General features: G+C 34.2%; 2 protein-coding genes across 3 annotated transcripts in view; one reads left to right on the top strand and one right to left on the bottom strand.

The window, feature by feature from the left end:
• Nucleotides 1-18,903, top strand: part of app (Palmitoyltransferase app) — a 101,667-nt gene that overhangs the window by 30,492 nt on the left and 52,272 nt on the right. Inside the window, exon 1 of one of the 2 annotated variants that reach the window (XM_068370599.1) lies at nucleotides 9,663-9,758. The exons of the other annotated variant lie outside the window; for it this stretch is intronic. The gene's annotated coding sequence lies outside the window, so the exon portion shown is untranslated. Of the gene's footprint in view, nucleotides 1-9,662; nucleotides 9,759-18,903 lie in introns of those variants that run through there. 2 annotated transcript variants of the gene reach the window in all.
• Nucleotides 22-8,046, bottom strand: LOC137637876 (cytochrome P450 3A40-like). Its single transcript, XM_068369985.1, has 5 exons — nucleotides 6,866-8,046; nucleotides 4,507-4,638; nucleotides 4,186-4,292; nucleotides 2,680-2,823; nucleotides 22-229 (listed from the first exon to the last, which is right to left on the bottom strand). Exons 1-5 carry the CDS (start codon nucleotides 7,982-7,984, stop codon nucleotides 124-126), a joined length of 1,608 nt encoding a protein of 535 aa, XP_068226086.1. The 5' UTR covers nucleotides 7,985-8,046; the 3' UTR covers nucleotides 22-123.

Consider the following 18,903-nt stretch of genomic DNA (forward strand, 5'->3'; position numbering starts at 1 on the left):
TTTTTATATCTTAGTCAGTTTGTCAATTCAGTTTATTGAACAGAAATTCCTTTACAATTGTCTACGTGATAATAACAGTTCCCTGTTCGTCGTGAGTTATGAGGGATATAAAATCCACCCTTATTACTCCCTTCGTACGGCTCTGAGGATGACGTCTTGGGCGGGGGTATGCACTACAGTTGGCAGCTCAAAGACCATCGGAACTGGAGTCTGGTCGCATGTCTCCAGCCTGCGGAAGTGAAGAAGAAGAGGGACATTATTATTATCATTATTATTATTATTATTATTATTATTATTATTATTATTATTATTATCATTAATAGCTAAGCCACAACCATAGTTGGAAAAAAGGGATCCTTTAAGCTGGTGGGCCCCAACAGGGAAAGATAGCCCTGAACCTGAACCTGAAGGAAACAGAATAGTGTGCCCGAGTGTACCCTCGAGCAAGAGACCTCTGACCCAAGACAGTGGAAGATGATGAAAACTTTGAGAACTTTGAGGACTTCAATGATTTCGACGACTTTAATGACTACTTCGATGTCGATAACGACTACAAATCATGACGACGATTCAAGGTCGATAACGACTACAATGATAACGACGATTCAAGGTCGATAACGACTACAATGATGATGACGATGATTACTTCAACGATGACAACTTCAATGAACTCGATGACTACGACGGAGACAACTTTGATGACAACGACTTCAATGAGTTCAATGACTTCGATGATAAAAACTTCTTCAACAATGACTTCAACTACAATGACTTTGATGACGACGACTTCAACGAGTTTGATGATGATGACGACAACTTCGATGAAAAAGGCTTCGACTTCAATTTCAGCTACGATGACTTTGACGACTACGACAACAACTACCCAAGACTAGAGCGCAATGGTTTGATTTTGCAGTGTCCTTCTCCTAGAAGAGCTGCTTACCTTAGCTAAATAATTTCTTCTATCCTTACTAAGACGAAAGTAGCCACTGAACAATTACAGTGCAGTAGTTAACCACTTGAGCGAATAAGAATTTTTCGTTTATCTAAGTGTTGTCCCTTGAGCGAAGAAGAATTTTTCAGTTATCTAAGTGTTGTCCCTTGAGCGAAGAAGAATTTTTCGTTTATCTAAGTGTTGTCCCTTGAGCGAAGAAGAATTTTTCAGTTATCTAAGTGTTGTCCCTTGAGCGAAGAAGAATTTTTCAGTTATCTAAGTGTTGTCCCTTGAGCGAAGAAGAATTTTTCAGTTATCTAAGTGTTGTCCCTTGAGCGAAGAAGAATTTTTCGTTTATCTAAGTGTTGTCCCTTGAGCGAAGAAGAATTTTTCAGTTATCTAAGTGTTGTCCCTTGAGCGAAGAAGAATTTTTCAGTTATCTAAGTGTTGTCCCTTGAGCGAAGAAGAATTTTTCAGTTATCTAAGTGTTGTCCCTTGAGCGAAGAAGAATTTTTCAGTTATCTAAGTGTTGTCCCTTGAGCGAAGAAGAATTTTTCAGTTATCTAAGTGTTGTCCCTTGAGCGAAGAAGAATTTTTCGTTTATCTAAGTGTTGTCCCTTGAGCGAAGAAGAATTTTTCGTTTATCTAAGTGTTGTCCCTTGAGCGAAGAAGAATTTTTCAGTTATCTAAGTGTTGTCCCTTGACCGAAGAAGAATTTTTCATTTATATAAGTGTTGTCCCTTAAGCGAAGAAGAATTTTTCAGTTATCTAAGTGTTGTCCCTTAAGCGAATAAGAATTTTTCAGTTATCTAAATGTTGTCCCTTGAGCGAAGAAGAATTTTTCAGTTATCTAAGTATTGTCCCTTGAGCGAAAAAGAATTTTTCGTTTATCTAAGTGTTGTCCCTTGAGCGAAGAAGAATTTTTCAGTTATCTAAGTGTTGTCCCTTGAGTGAATAAGAATTTTTCAGTTATCTAAGTGTTGTCCCTTGAGCGAAGAAGAATTTTTCGTTTATCTAAGTGTTGTCCCTTGAGCGAAGAAGAATTTTTCGTTTATCTAAGTGTTGTCCCTTGAGCGAAGAAGAATTTTTCGTTTATCTAAGTGTTGTCCCTTGAGCGAAGAAGAATTTTTCAGTTATCTAAGTGTTGTCCCTTGAGCGAAGAAGAATTTTTCGGTTATTTAAGTGTTGTCCCTTGAGCGAAGAAGAATTTTCCAGTTATTTAAGTGTTGTCCCTTGAGCAAAGAAGAATTTTTCGTTTATCTAAGTGTTGTCCCTTGGGCGAAGAAGAATTTTTCGTTTATCTAAGTTTGTCCCTTGAGCGAAGAAGAATTTTTCGTTTATCTAAGTTTGTCCCTTGAGCGAAGAAGAATTTTTCGGTTATCTAAGTGACGTCCCTTGAGCGAAGAAGAATTTTTCGGTTATCTAAGTGACGTCCCTTGAGCGAAGAAGAATTTTTCGTTTATCTAAGTTTGTCCCTTGAGCGAAGAAGAATTGTTCGGTTATCTAAGTGTTGTCAGGTGTATGAGGTAAGAGGAAAATGTGGAAAAAATAGGTAGGACTATTCGTTGTATTTGTAGGCAGAGGAAAAGTAGACCATAACCAGAGAGAAGAATCCAATGTAGTACTCTAGTACGAACAGGATGATTAAACGGTGTTATCACGGTAATTAAAAGCAATAGAGAAAGCTTTGCTTTTAAGCGATAGAGAAAGCCTCTCTTTAAAAAAGCATTCAATTAAGAACCCACCTGTAAGTCCTTAAGAGCCTGGCCAGTGCGACCTTGGCCTCAAGTTGGGCAAAACGAAGACCTGGGCAACTCCTCGGTCCAGCTCCGAAGGGAATGTAGGACATCGGGTGTCTTTCTTCAGAGGCCTTTGCTTCCGGGGAAAATCTGAAAGATAGATATTGTGTCACTGAGTATTATCTCTCTCTCTCTCTCTCTCTCTCTCTCTCTCTCTCTCTCTCTCTCTCTCTCTCTCTCTCTCTCTCTCTCTCTCTCTCTATCCTTAGGATTTCAAATTGTCATGCCCATACATGCTCGATGTTTGTTGATGTACAAAATAGAAAAATATTAAATAAATGTCTTTTTATAAGTTTCAGAACTGATCATTGTTTGGGCTCTCTCTCTCTCTCTCTCTCTCTCTCTCTCTCTCTCTCTCTCTCTCTCTCTCTCTCTCTCTCTCTCTCTCTCTCTCTCTCTGTATATATATATATATATATATATATATATATATATATATCCCTTTCTGAGTAGTGATATCTTAACGTGGTAAAAGGGTTTGTGTATTGCCATGATCAGCAAAGCTGAAATAGTCAGGGACATCCATACTGGGTTGGTTTGCTGTGAGCAGTCAGAATAAAGTCTCCACCATTACCAATCTGCAGTGGCCAGCGTGGTGATGAAAATGGCCAACCCCCAGACATGACTTAGGAATCGGACATGCATGAGGCTTTTGTTCAGCTGTGGACTTGAGAAGATTGCTTTTGTTGTTTTTGTTGTTTTATATATATATATGTATATATATATATATATATATATATATATATATATATATATATATATACAGTGTGCACACTCGCTTAGTACATTTTTTTTTCTCGTGACCACAACCCCGTGATGGGAAAGTGCTGTCAGTACACTGCCTGCAGTGCACTGTTGGTAATACTTAATGATCTTTGCCTTGTTCCGCTGGCCCATAGCTCCAATTGCTTTATATCCTTCTTTATCTCCATTTTTGCTTTTATTCTTCCCTCTTTCTATTCAACCTCTTCTAACTTTTACTTCATAATGTAAACTCGAGGTTTTTGTCCAAGGGGTGAATGTAGTCCATTGGGACAGATATAAACCTTCCTATTTCTTGTCAAATCGGTTTTATTTATGAGGATGTTATTGTTTATTTTGGTTTGAAGTATGATAATATGAAGCTAGTTTTATGATTTACAAAATATTATGATTTAGTGTTATCTTGCCAAGAGTGAAGCTAGTTGGGAAGTAAATACAAGGTGGAGACTTAGTCTTAGGAAAAGCCACGAATACGGCAGTCTAAAGGGCTTGCAGTGGGTCGAAGCCCCTCCGATAGGTTAGGATACAGCTCGCAGGTTAGGTTAAGTGGGAAACTTTTCGTTAGGTGTGTTCATGTACTTGTTCATGTACTTGTTTCCTTTTTAAAGTGTGATTTTTCAGTCATAACTTTTGACATTTTACACCTGTTCTGTCCCAAAGAACTACAAAGCCATCCTAAATACTACTCACCTGTCAGGGTCAAATTTGAAAGGGTCTGGCCACAGTTTTGGGTCGTGGTGAATCTGCCAAACTGGAATCAGGATATTGGTGTCTTTGGGAATGAGATAATCTCCTAACTATTGGTGTAAAGAAAAAAAAGAGGTTGTAAGGCAAAGAATTTTCTTAAAAATAATGTCCTATTTGTCTTCCATTAACTAAATGTGCTAAGTATATTCTACATTTAAATAAAAACCATCTTTCAATTAGGGTTTATAGCCAAAAATTAAGTTCAAAGACACAGAACATTAGTTTTTTTCGTCAAAATAATGTCTGACAAAACTCTTCACTCACTTGATAATCTGCGTTCGTATCCCTGGTGATGAAGGTGACCACAGGCGGATAGTATCTCAGGGTTTCGTTAAAGACCTGGTCTAGGTATTTCAGTTTGTGCACCGTCTCATAGGAGACGTCTTCGTATCCATCCTGGGTGGAGAAGCAAATGCGACAATTATAAGAAATTAAACTTAAACATTATGTAAATGCCCTGGATCTAAATGAAATGGCTTATGGTTGGATTATTTGAGTTGAAACATATAGGGTACTAGTATTTAATCATATGGTCCTACCAGTATTAACTTATAGCCTAATCAGAAACTTGGAGCGTTACTAAAGCATTAGAACATGAGCTAATTACAACTCAAAGAGCCATGAAAAGAATAACGATGGGAATAGCACTAGGTGACAGAAAACGAGCAATATGGATACAAGACCATACTAAAGTAGAGGATATTCTAACAACATGTAAGAAAAAGAAATGGATATGGGCAGGATATATAATGAGAATGACAGAAAATTGATTGCCATTAAGAATAACAGAATAGGTCCCAAGAGATTGCAAAAGAAGAAGGGGATGGAAGAAAGGACGATGGAATGACAAACTAAGAAAATTTGCGGGTGTGGACTGGCATAGAAAGATCATGAACAGACGCAAGTGGAAGGACATGTCTGAGGCCTTTGTTCTGTAGTGGACTAATCATTGTCATTTCTTATTGTGCCAAAGTGGAACCCACAGGAGGGCGTTGTCGTTTGCCTCTCTGAGGTCTTGATCTAAGCAATGAGAGCCCCAGTGGACTAGTAATAGCTGATAACGAGAGGTTACAAAAATAGTTTTTGGGTTTTCCAGTTCAATGAATCGGCAGAGATAATCAACAGCCTTATTCCACTTGACCTCAGAGTGACGTTGGTACAAATGCCCCCATAGGCCAGATAACAGGTAAAGTACGTACTGTTTTTTAAACAACTTATCTTTCAAAACTGATAACGTGAGTGTCGATGATATTTCCCATAGGACTTCATAACTAAAGCATATATTGGGGCAGTGCATGTTATCAGGCCGATTGTGCCTATACAGTAGCAGACATTGATAAAGGTTCCTTTCTTCTGTAAACATTGATAAAAGTCTTGGTAACTGATAAATTGGGAAATAAAAGATAGAATCCAACAACTCCATATTAGCCAAGTTGTGAAGTCAAGGACGATTCAATTAGCTGGTCATATTGCGGGAATGGAAGACACGCTAGTCATTGCGGGAATTGAAGACACGCATATGCCTAAACAAATACCAACTGCTGAAGTCATGTGATGGAGAGCTTTTGGAAGGCCCAGAAAGAATTGGAATAGATGCCTCAAAGAAGATCTTGACAGGGAGGGAATTGGAGTGGGTACATGGATGGATTTAGCGCCAGATAGAGGAGGGCGGAGACATCTTGGGAGGGCGGTCGTGGGTCAACGAGTGGCCCAATGACCAATGGATTAGAGTATCTGATAAATTGTATGACGCAATCATTACGTCCTAGTTTCTTGAGGGGGTCCCTTATGTCTGGTCTCATTTTCATTCTTGGGGTTATTGTATGCATTTTTATAGTATAAATACGTTTCATTATGCGAGTAATCCTTTTGTGAACTATTTTCATATAAGCATCTGTTGTCTGCTACAAAAGAAAATTTAGTGCCATCTTTCAACTGAACGCGAAAATTTTAAGAATATAAACACAGTAGCAACGTTTGTTATAAATAAAATTCGAATTTACTTGATGACAAAGTTTGCACTGAATCCTCCCTCAATTTGTATACTCAACCTCAAAGACAAGGTCATTAATTTTAATATCGATAAATTTTCGTAAATCTATAAAACCTTTTAAAGATTAAATACAAAATTTCTTTCCATTCATAAAAGAGAGATTTTGAAAATGAAATTCCACTAAACCTTTAGTATTGCTTTACTTTTCATGCAAGTAATACTTATTCTAGTAAATAGATTGTTTTCCATACACTGCAGACCTGTACACTTAGACATTTTTCTGTAAATCTCTGCATAGGTTTACTGTACATTTTGTAACTAGCCATCAATTAATCCACTAATCCACTATGTACACATTTGTGCTTGCATGTGCCTGTAAGCAGAAACAAAACCCTACTTCAAAGTTTCAGTTTGATGGCTATGGTATGTTAGTGTAGTTGGTTTCTTTTTGAAATACTTGAAAGAGAGGTCCTGTATTTGTCAAAAATGTAATATGAATATGTATACAGATGAGAATTGCTGATATATTTGGAACAAGACCCAGTAAAAAAGGAGGCCAATGTTGGGTAAGGAAAAAATTGGAAGACTGAAGCTGTAGCTAATACAAAAATATCAATAGTCAAAACTCACCTGAATGTGCTCGCAGAGTTCTTTATAAAGCTTCTCCTGTATATCAGGATTGAGTGCCAGGAGATACGCCGTACTTGTTAGGGAGTTTGCGGTCGTGTCGAAACCTGCGATCAAAAACATCCAGGCGTTAGCGACGATCTCTTTGTCTGACATGTTCTTCTTTACGCCCATGCCAGGTGCTGTTCCATTCTGAATGTCCGTGTCTTTGGCATCTGAATCTAGACGACTTTCTGCTGCGTCTAACATGAGCTGCAGAACATCAATGTGCTTCTTGGACATATTTTTCCTTCTCATTATTAGAACTGTCTTCAAGTGAGACACAATCATGTTCGTCACGCGACCTGACAAGGCTAGCTTGTTGTAAACGAAGGCTAAGACATTGAGAAAAACGCTGAAATAGTTCAGCAAGTGGACGACTGGGTTAATTGCATTTCTTAGGAAACTCCGAGTTGATGAGAGAACCAGATCGTCGTCTTGGTCCCTCTGACAGTGCCTCTTCATGGCCAAGACAGCTTCACATATGACGTCCAGAGTGAGCCCTTGGAAAGTCCTATACCATTCTAGTGGCTTCTTCTCCGTGTTGTGTTCTGACACAATATCTAGGAGCTCGGTAACCCTCTCATTAATGATGCCAATCATCAGTTTCATTTTTGCCATTGAGAAGGTTGGAGTTAAGACGGACCGGACATCCTTCCACCTCTGGTCCCTTAGACCTACAATGGTGCTGATGATAGGCTCCACCTCAACGAGGAACTTTGGTCGATTGGAGAAGTTGTGGAAATCCTTTACCAGCACTTGCCTCACAAGTTCCAAGTCCCTGACAACAAGGAAAGGTTTGGCACCCATGTAATACCCAAAGATGTTGCCGTACTCCTCCAGCCATTTCCCGATGACCTCTGTGGCTATAGTCTTCCCTGTTAGGGTACGCATGCTACCATGGAGAATGTGTGGTTTTACATGAGGTATACCCAGCCGCTGAAAAAGCGAGTGGTTGTGCTTTCGGACACGCACCCATTTGATAACGTAAAGTATGAAAATTGCCGTAAAAAGTGTTAGGGTGTATTGGGTCATCCCCGTCCATAGCAGCGACCCGAGACCTGACAGCATTTCTAGAATCATCTTGTCAAATGCTTATAACTTGGACTGATCTTGATCAAAGTGTGCCAGAAGCTATATAACCATGCCTGTGAAGAAGAGGAAAATTTTAAAATTACGAGCCAACACACAAACATATATGTGTGCATGTGTATGTGTAAAACATTAAGCCATACCCATTAACAGGTTGAGGCTGTAGTAATAAAAAAAACAGCTACCCCTACATTTAACTGCTAAATGATTGATGTACCACAAGTACAGTAAAACTTCCACTATATTAGTCTCTCCATACCCCTACATAGAAGGTTCATGATCAGCATATTAAACCTCCTTCACGTACTGTGCCATTAACCCCAAGCTGCACTTTCTTTACCTCCAATTCTGATTCCGTTCTTCCCTCTTGCTTAACAACTTTCACTCCATAGAGTAACATGCTATTCACCCCAGTTTCCTTTGGGTACTGATTGGGCCCACTGACCCCAGCACTGGGCCTTACAGCCCAAAAATCCTAAATTCAAACCAATCCATTGGCTAATTACATTCAGTCTCGAATGGCTTTTCTTGCGGACACTTCCAAACTCTTTCACCAGACCTACTTTCTCATACCAGATTAGTGACTCCTACCTGATAAATGCTTTTAAATAGACCTACATGATTCCCTTCTGTTGCAAAAGTTTTAAATAGATCCCGGCAACCTGAAGGCCTCTTTCACACTGCGTTTTTTTCCCCTTGCCGCAAGCGGTGCGGATTAGCCTTTGTCAGTCTAGTGATAGATTATAAGGACCTTTCACACTAGAGCGGAGCTGTTTTTTCGCTTCGCAGCGGCATCGCCTTGCACGCGCGGTGCCCCCCCTCCTCCGCTGACGGTGACAGTTAGGGCTTGGCCAGACCAAGCACGGCTAGCGGCAAGGTTAGCGGCAAGAGGTTATGGCGGCAAATTGAAACGTTAGGTATCTTATGTAGGTGGCCAGATAGGAGGCGGGAAGTCGCGCCTCCTATCTGGCCACCTACATAAGATACCTAAGGTTTCAATTTGCCGGCAAGAGGTTATGGCGGCAAATTGAAATGTTAGGTATCTTATGTAGGTGGCCAGATAGGAGGCGGGAAGTCGCGCCTCCTATCTGGCCACCTACATAAGATACCTAAGGTTTCAATTTGCCGCCATAACCTCTTGCCGCTAGCCTCGCTGCTAGCCGCGCTTGGTCTGGCCGGGCCCTTAGCTATTTGTTCACACCACGCGACTTTTTTTCGCCTCTTGTTCTGTGGGCAGTAGTAGGCCACGGAATGTTTCTGTTTGATAAACACAAATACATGGAACCAATGACATCCACATTATTATTATTATTATTATTATTATTATTACTACAAGGTAAGCTATAACCCACGTTGAAAAAGCAGGATGCTGTAAGCCCAAAGGCTCCAACAGGGAAAAATAGTCCAATGAGGAAAGGAAACAAGGAAATAAACAACTAGAGAGGTAATGAACAATTAAGATAAATATTTCAAGAACTGATAATTTTAGATTAGATCTTTGATATATAAACTATAAAAACTTGAAAAACCAAGAGGAAGAGAAACAAGATAGATTAGTGTGCCCGAGTATACCCTCAAGCAAGAGAACTCAAGTACTACTATCTTTAATCACCTATTTTTTTTACTCTTCTATCAAGTTGTTCTCGAGATAAGCTGTTTAGTCTCGTCCAAGCACTCGGTGTAGTTCTAACCTGGAAAACTCGAGTCCTTTGTCTTCCACTGTTTGTCCCTCGTTGTGTTGCCTCTTCAAATTGCCCCTACAAAGGTTAGAAGCCAACTGATGCCATTGAAGTCAATCAAAATAGGTTTAAGTGGTTTATCTCAACGTAATCTGAAGAACAGGGGATTTCTATAGATGGCAACCAAACAGTGTACGATGATTTCACAAATTCTCTCAATTTTTTGCGTATATATTTCAACTTATTTACATCTATTGTTATAATTCCAAACTTCACATAATCGTTCGTTTTGTTCTAATAATTCTCCTCCTTCCATATTATCTTATTCTAACTTAATTTATAAAACTATTTTGATTTTTATACTGAAGCACTTGGTGGCAACTAAACAGTGTACGATGATTTCATAAATTCTCGCAATTTTTTTGCGTATATATTTCAACTTACATCTAAATTATGATTTCAAACTTCAAATAATCTGGTGTTTTATTCTTAGAACGCCACTCCCTCCATATTATCTGATCCCAACCTAATTTATAAAACTATTTTGATTTTTATACTGAAGCGTGTGGAATAGCGTAGCCTAAATCCGTGACGCCATGGCTATAAGCTTACACCTGTGAGCGTATTTTAACCTATTTCTTAATAATATCTACGTTTCGAAATTCATATCAAAATATTTTCATTATAAAGTTATGGCTACTAATATTTATCCTTATTAAATACAAGATATATGTTACCTACATAGAAAGCTTGTTAATAATGTATTATAACTATATATAATTATACAATTTTTTGTTTTCAGTATACTCATTATTCCAATATTCATTTATTTATCACCACCATTATTCTGTTGAAATATAGTCTCTTACCATAGGTAGTAATTATGACTCGATTGTAAGCCTACAGGTTTCAAGATTTCAGAGTAGGCCTATGGTGAATTTTAATACCATACACTTATATATATATTATTAATGACTTTACATCAATGTAAACTTATCGAATCATTATTGTGTCAGGTATTTAAACCGTATTGCTCACTGTATTGTAATATTTATATTTAAAGAATAACATTTTCTTTATCACCACATCTAAATATACTAACTGGCAATTAAAAAGAGTAGAAGTGTAATGATAAAAATCTTTTTAAGACGATTTGTCTTAAAATATTCGACATACGATAATGGAGAATATAAATAGTTAATAATAATTTTATCTTTGCTTTTTTGATACCTCATCGAGATGAAATACATTTATAGACGTAAAAAAATAAAATGTTTTATGCAACGTTTTTAGCGGGTTGAAGAAACTGTTGGTGAGACTTTAGTGAAAGCAAATTAAGATGTTAATCTAATGGACGTTATTTGAAATAGGATTTCATCATTTAGTAGTAAGCAGCTCTTCTAGGAGACACCAAAATCAAACCATTGTTCTCTAGTCTTAGATAGTGCCGTAGCCTCTGTACCATAGCCTTTCACTGTCTTGGATTAGAGTTCTCTTGCTTGAGGGTACACTCGGGCACGCTGTTCTATCTTATTTCTCTTTCTCTTTATATTTAGAAGTTTTTTATAGTTTGTATATGAAAGACTTAATTTAATGTTGCTGTTCTCGAGATATTTTATTTTGATTGTTTATTAATTTTCTTGTAGTTTATATATTTCCTTGTTTCCTTTCCTCACTGAGCTACTTTTCCCTGTCAGAGCCCTTGGCTTATAGCATCTTATTTTCCAACTAGGGTTATAGCTTAGATTGTAATATATATATATATATATATATATATATATATATATATATATATATATATATATATATACATATATATATACACACATATATATATATATATATATGTATATATATATATATATATATATATATATATATATATATATATATATATATATTAGGGTCTTGATTTAGCCAAATGATTACTTACTGTAAATAAAATTTTCATTAAATAGATGAAAGATTTGGAACAATTTTTTATCTAATAGACTACTTAATTAGCCTAAACTGATAATTATATGCATATTGCTTAGATTTTAATAATTATTAATTTTAAGTTTCCTCAACATTGAATGCATAATTTTCGTTTCTAATTGATTAAAAATTGAATAGTAATGTTTTATCATTTTTCTCTCTCTTTATGCCTACAAGTCTGTGAAAAGTTAATATCCACAGTTTTGTTATTGGTGGTTGAATCAGAAGGTAACCTATTGAAAAAAAAAAATCCCAGCCCAGTGATCTGCAGCCATTACCTAACCCTCCTTGGTCTTACCTTGGGTGGAGTGTGGGCTTGAGCGCTGATCATATGTATATATAGCCAGTCTCTAGGGCATTGTCACTGTCCCTTGCCTCTGCCATTCATGAGTGAACTTTATAGGCCTATAGTTTGTGTTATACCAACAGCAATGATGAGATTTTTTACTAATTCATTTTAAATTACATAGATTTAATATATAGTTCATTATTTTTATCACTCAGATTTCATATATTATATATATATATATATATATATATATATATATATATATATATATATATATATATATATATCTATCTATATATATATATATATATATATATATATATATATATATATATATATATATATATATATATTCATCCATTTATTCACCCATATTTAGAATATTTTAAAAATTATAAGTACATACTGTATATACATATATAATTTTTTTTCATTTACTTATTTTTTTCCTTATCAATTGAATTTTGATAATCTTATAATTCTTTATATCCCGATTTTTTTTCGGGCCAGCCCTGTGAGAGTCAAGCTTGACTCATTGGGCTAGTAAAACTCCTTTTTTTGATAATAATGATGATAATAACAGCTATCGGGCAAATGTAGGCCTATTCAAAATGATCAAGACAGCCTTTCCCTGTTCGAGATCAACCTTAAGTAAAGATAAATATTATATAATTACAGTTTATAATACGAAGAGTTATTCTGTTTTACCAATACAATCAGAATCTCATCAAAATTCGTAGGGAACCATCTCATCGTATTCCGTCGTTCTCTCTCTCTCTCTCTCTCTCTCTCTCTCTCTCTCTCTCTCTCTCTCTCTCTCTCTCTCTGATAAGTCATCGCTATATTAAGAAATGATTTCAATCTCATACTTCTAAAACCAGAGTTTTCTTACCATTCCACTGGCTAGTCTTTTGCATGCAAGAGCCCGTGTTGGCTGAAGGTTAGCTTAGACTAACAATTTTTAGCTTTTCAGTTTATGAATGTTAAGTGTAAATCTGAGGTTGTTCTGGAATAATGTAATCTTTGATGAAAACTTTTGGCTTATTGGATTCCTTGCAAATCAATACTCCATTTTATTATAGATACAACCTCGTGGTTATTGATCATTTTGGTAATTTTGAAAAATTATATACAACAAACAATAAATACAGCCGTTTCTAGTCCACTGCAGGACAAAGGCCTTAGACGTGAGCTTAGTCATATCTGGGGTTTGGCCATTTTCATCACCACGCTGATCACTGCGGATTTGTGATGGTGGGAGACCTTTGTCTGATCGCTCACAGCAAACCAACCTAGTATGGGTGGCCCTGACTAGTATAGCTTTCTCTTCCTCTTGTTTGTTTTTCGAGTTTTTGTAGTTTATTTGTGAACAGTCCAATTAAATGTTGTTACTGTTCTTGAAATATTTTATTTTTATTGTTTATTCTTCTCATGTAGTCTATTTATTTCCTGGTTTCTTTAATCACTTGGCTATTTTTCCCCTGTTGGAGCCCTTGGGCTTATAGCATCTCGCTTTTCCAACTAGGGTTATAGCCTAGATTGTAATATATATATATATATATATATATATATATATATATATATATATATATATATATATATATATATATATATATATATATATATATATATATATATATATATATTACAATCTAGGGTATAACTCTAGTTATATCCTTTTTCAACTAGAGTTATATCCTAGATTGTAATATATATATATATATATATATATATATATATATATATATATATATATATATATATATATATATATATATATATATATATATATATAAAAGACCCAGACAATAACACTGATTACATAACTCTCTCAAGGCTAAGGAAGAAAAGTAAGACATATTATATCTACGTGCTAGAGACCTAACTGTTGTAAGATTTCACGACTTTATAAACTCAAGGTTATAAGGGACGTATTTTAACTCAGTTTGTGCAACACAATGACATTATTGTATTATTGATAGATCGGTAATGATGTCTACTTGTATTTCCTACTGTATAAATATTGATAATTGTTTTTATTATGTAACAGCTGAGCCTATTAATAAAAAAAAAAAAGTTTCGATTTAGTGATAAACGATCTATTTGCGTGGATGATAAATTGAGACAAACTTGTACAAATTAGTAATTAAAATATACTTTTTATTTTTATAAATTCATCAGTATGAAATTATTCATATTTCTTTGTTGTTTTTGTTAATCAAAATATAGAAAATCGAAAAATAAAAAAAAGTTTCGATTTAGTGATAAACGATCTATTCTGGCGTGGATGATAATTTAAGACAAACTTGTACAAATTACTAATTAGAATATACTTTTTTATTTTTATAAATTTATCAGCATAGAATTATTCATATTTATTAGTTGTTTTCGTTAATCAAAATATAGAAAATCGAAATCGTAACCCTGACTTATTCTGACCCCCGACAGAACACACCCAAGTTCTGTGAATGATTCTACTCTACGAGATTAGATTTAGGATTGTCAGGTGTTGTTTCTCCCATTTTTTGGATTTTCAGGTGTTGTTTCTCCCTTTTTTTGGATTATCAGGTGTTGTTTCTCCCTTTTTTTGGATTTTCAGGTGTTGTTTCTCCCTTTTTTGGGATTTTCAGGTGTTGTTTCTCCCTTTTTTTGGATTATCAGGTGTTGTTTCTCCCTTTTTTTGGATTATCAGGTGTTGTTTCTCCTTTTTTTGGGATTTTCAGGTGTTGTTTCTCCCTTTTTTTGGATTATCAGGTGTTGTTTCTCCCTTTTTTGGATTATCAGGTGTTGTTTCTCCCTTTTTTGGATTATCAGGTGATGTTTCTCTCTTTTTTGGATTATCAGGTGTTGTTTCTCCCTTTTTTGGATTATCAGGTGTTGTTTCTCCCTTTTTTTGGATTATCAGGTGTTGTTTCTCCCTTTTTTGGATTATCAGGTGATGTTTCTCTCTTTTTTTGGATTATCAGGTGTTGTTTCTCCCTTTTTTGGATTATCAGGTGTTGTTTCTCCCTTTTTTTGGATTATCAGGTGTTGTTTCTCCCTTTTTTGGATTATCAGGTGTTGTTTCTCCCTTTTTTTGGATTATCAGGTGTTGTTTCTCCCTTTTTTGGATTATCAGGTGTTGTTTCTCCCTTTTTTTGGATTATCAGGTGTTGTTTCTCCCTTTTTTGGATTATCAGGTGATGTTTCTCCCTTTTTTTGGATTATCAGGTGTTGTTTCTCCCTTTTTTGGATTATCAGGTGTTGTTTCTCCCTTTTTTGGATTATCAGGTGTTGTTTCTCCCTTTTTTGGATTATCAGGTGTTGTTTCTCCCTTTTTTGGATTATCAGGTGTTGTTTCTCCCTTTTTTTGGATTATCAGGTGTTGTTTCTCCCTTTTTTTGGATTATCAGGTGTTGTTTCTCCCTTTTTTGGATTATCAGGTGATGTTTCTCTCTTTTTTTGGATTATCAGGTGTTGTTTCTCCCTTTTTTGGATTATCAGGTGTTGTTTCTCCCTTTTTTGGATTATCAGGTGTTGTTTCTCCCTTTTTTTGGATTATCAGGTGTTGTTTCTCCCTTTTTTGGATTATCAGGTGTTGTTTCTCCCTTTTTTGGATTATCAGGTGATGTTTCTCCCTTTTTTTGGATTATCAGGTGTTGTTTCTCCCTTTTTTGGATTATCAGGTGTTGTTTCTCCCTTTTTTGGATTATCAGGTGTTGTTTCTCCCTTTTTTTGGATTATCAGGTGTTGTTTCTCCCTTTTTTTGGATTATCAGGTGTTGTTTCTCCCTTTTTTTGGATTATCAGGTGTTGTTTCTCCCTTTTTTTGGATTATCAGGTGTTGTTTCTCCCTTTTTTGGATTATCAGGTGATGTTTCTCTCTTTTTTTGGATTATCAGGTGTTGTTTCTCCCTTTTTTTTGGATTATCAGGTGATGTTTCTCTCTTTTTTTGGATTATCAGGTGTTGTTTCTCCCTTTTTTTGGATTATCAGGTGTTGTTTCTCCCTTTTATGGTGAGAAAGTATTTTGTTCAAGAAATTATAATAAAAAAGATTTATTTTTTCCATCTATTACTTTAAGAAAACATATTTAGTATATGTGTCCATTTTTATGTTTATTATTAAATATAAAACTAAGATAATAGACTGATTAGATTTGGGATTTTCAGGTGTTGTTTCTCCCTTTTTTTGGTGAGAAAGTGTATTGTTCAAGAAATTATAATCAAAAAGATTTATTTTTTCCTGTCTATTTCTCTAATAAAATGCATTTAGTATATACTTTCACTTCTATGTTTATTATTTTATATAAAACGAATACAATTTACTCTTAAGATATTAGACCTACTGCCTCAAAGTGTATTGTTCAAGAAATTATAATCAAAAAGATTTATTTTTTCCTATTTATTACTCTAATAAAATGCATTTAGTATATACTTTCACTTCTATGTTTATTATTTTATATAAAACGAATACAATTTACTCTTAAGATATTAGACCTACTGCCTCAAAGTGTATTGTTCAAGAAATTATAATCAAAAAGATTTATTTTTTCCTATCTATTACTCTAATAAAACGCATTTAGTATATACTTTCACTTCTATGTTTATTATTTTATATAAAACTAAGATAATAGACCTTAGGCCTACTGCCTATATAAATTCTCCCTTTTTTTGGTGAGAAAGTGTATTGTTCAAGAAATTATAATCAAAAAGATTTATTTTTTCCTATCTATTACTCTAATAAAATGCATTTAGTATATACTTTCACTTCTATGTTTATTATTTTATATAAAACGAATACAATTTACTCTTAAGATATTAGACCTACTGCCTCAAAGTGTATTGTTCAAGAAATTATAATCAAAAAGATTTATTTTTTCCTATCTATTACTCTAATAAAACGCATTTAGTATATACTTTCACTTCTATGTTTATTATTTTATATAAAACTAAGATAATAGACCTTAGGCCTACTGCCTATATAAATTCTCCCTTTTTTTGGTGAGAAAGTGTATTGTTCAAGAAATTATAATCAAAAAGATTTATTTTTTCCTATTTATTACTCTAATAAAATGCATTTAGTATATACTTTCACTTCTATGTTTATTATTTTATATAAAACGAATACAATTTACTCTTAAGATATTAGACCTACTGCCTCAAAGTGTATTGTTCAAGAAATTATAATCAAAAAGATTTATTTTTTCCTATCTATTACTCTAATAAAACGTATTTAATATATGCGTTCACTTTTATGTTTATTATTAAATATAAAACTAAGATAATAGACTGAGAAAGTGTATTGTTCAAGAAATTATAATCAAAAATATTATTTTTTTCCTATCTATTACTTTAAGTTTTATATTTCAGATTCTTTATTTCTTTAAGTAAACCTTTTCTTTTATTGAAAAACTATTATTGAAGTAAGGTTTATTTTTAATTTACTTTAAAACAGAGTTTACTGGTTTATTGTACATAATATATTATTTATTGAATTTTAAAATAATTTTATTGTTAATGTGTTATTTATTGTATTTTAAAGTATTTGCTCTGTCCAATATGTTTGCCATAGCAGGACTTAGTTCCTTTATTGGCTTCTTATATGTAGTTTATATGTAAGAATAAAGTCTAAAGTCTATAAAACGCATTTAGTATATACGTTCACTTTTATGTTTATTATGTAATATAAAACTAATACAATTTACTTATAAGATAATAGACCTTAGGCCTACTGCCTCAAATCACCCTTGATATAAATTACAACGTAGGTCTATAGTTTTCATTATATTTCCAAATGTACATTTACTTCCTAAAACTTAAAGTATGAATTATTTGCTTAGTTTATATGATGAGCTAACTGATAAAATGTGGAATATGCATAGGCCTATATATTGAAGTGATAGATCGTGTAACGTAGGTAAAAGGATGAATTGGAATATATTCAGCTGGTAGGATCAGCTAGGGACAAACATTGAATGCCTATTATAGGTAGATAGATTACAGTAAAAAAAAAAACACACACACACACACACACACATATATATATATATATAAATATATATATATATATATATATATATATATATATATATATATATATATATATATATATATATATACTGTATGTGTGTGTTTTTTTTTACTGTAATCTATCTACCTATAATAGGCATCCAATGTTTGTCCCTAGCTGATCCTACCAGCTGAATATATTCCAATTCATCCTTATAGCCTACCTACGTTACACGTTCTATCACTTCAATATATAGGCCTGTGCATATTCCACATTTTATCAGTTAGCTCACCATATAAACTAAGCAAATAATTCATGCTTTAAGTTTTAGGAAGTAAATGTACATTTGGAAATATAATGAAAACTATAGACCTACGTTGTAATTTATATCAAGGACGATTTGAGGCAGTAGGCCTAAGGTCTATTATCTTGGGAGTAAACTGTATTGGTTGATTACACTAAATAAGCATCATAGGGAAATTATCTGTCTATCCTCTTTGGTTGATTACACTAAATAGTCACCACAGATGAATTATCTATTAGTCTCTATCCTTTTTGGTTGATTACACGAGAAAGTCACCATAGATAGATTGTCTATTAGTCTCTATCTTTGCTCTTTGGTTAATTACAGTAAATAGTCACCATGGATAGATCACCTATTAGCCTCTTATTTTCTTTGCTCTTTGGTTGATTACACGAAATAGTCACCTTAGATAGATTGTCTATTAGTCTTATTTTCTCTGCTCTTTGGTTGATTATACGAAATAGTCACCATAGATAGATTGTCTATTAGTCCCTTATTTTCTTTGCTCTTTGGTTGATTACACGAAATAGTCACCACGTATAGATTGTCTATTAGTCTCTATCTTTGCTCTTTGGTTGATTACACGAAATAGTCACCATGGATAGATTGTCTATTAGTCTCTTATTTTCTTTGCTCTTTGGTTGATTACACGAAATAGTCACCATAGATAG

This window comes from Palaemon carinicauda, chromosome 3 (genome assembly GCF_036898095.1).
Source record: "Palaemon carinicauda isolate YSFRI2023 chromosome 3, ASM3689809v2, whole genome shotgun sequence".
In the NCBI taxonomy this organism is placed as follows: Eukaryota; Metazoa; Arthropoda; class Malacostraca; order Decapoda; family Palaemonidae; genus Palaemon; species Palaemon carinicauda.

Bases quoted from the DNA above. Each gene is read 5' to 3' on its own strand.
- LOC137637876 (XM_068369985.1), bottom strand. From the start codon at position 7,984: ATGATTCTAGAAATGCTGTCAGGTCTCGGGTCGCTGCTATGGACGGGG. The intron at 4,639-6,865 runs GTGAGTTTTGAC...TTCTCCACCCAG, and splicing joins AACTCTGCGAGCACATTCAG to GATGGATACGAAGACGTCTC. The intron at 4,293-4,506 runs GTGAGTGAAGAG...TTACACCAATAG, and splicing joins ATACGAACGCAGATTATCAA to TTAGGAGATTATCTCATTCC.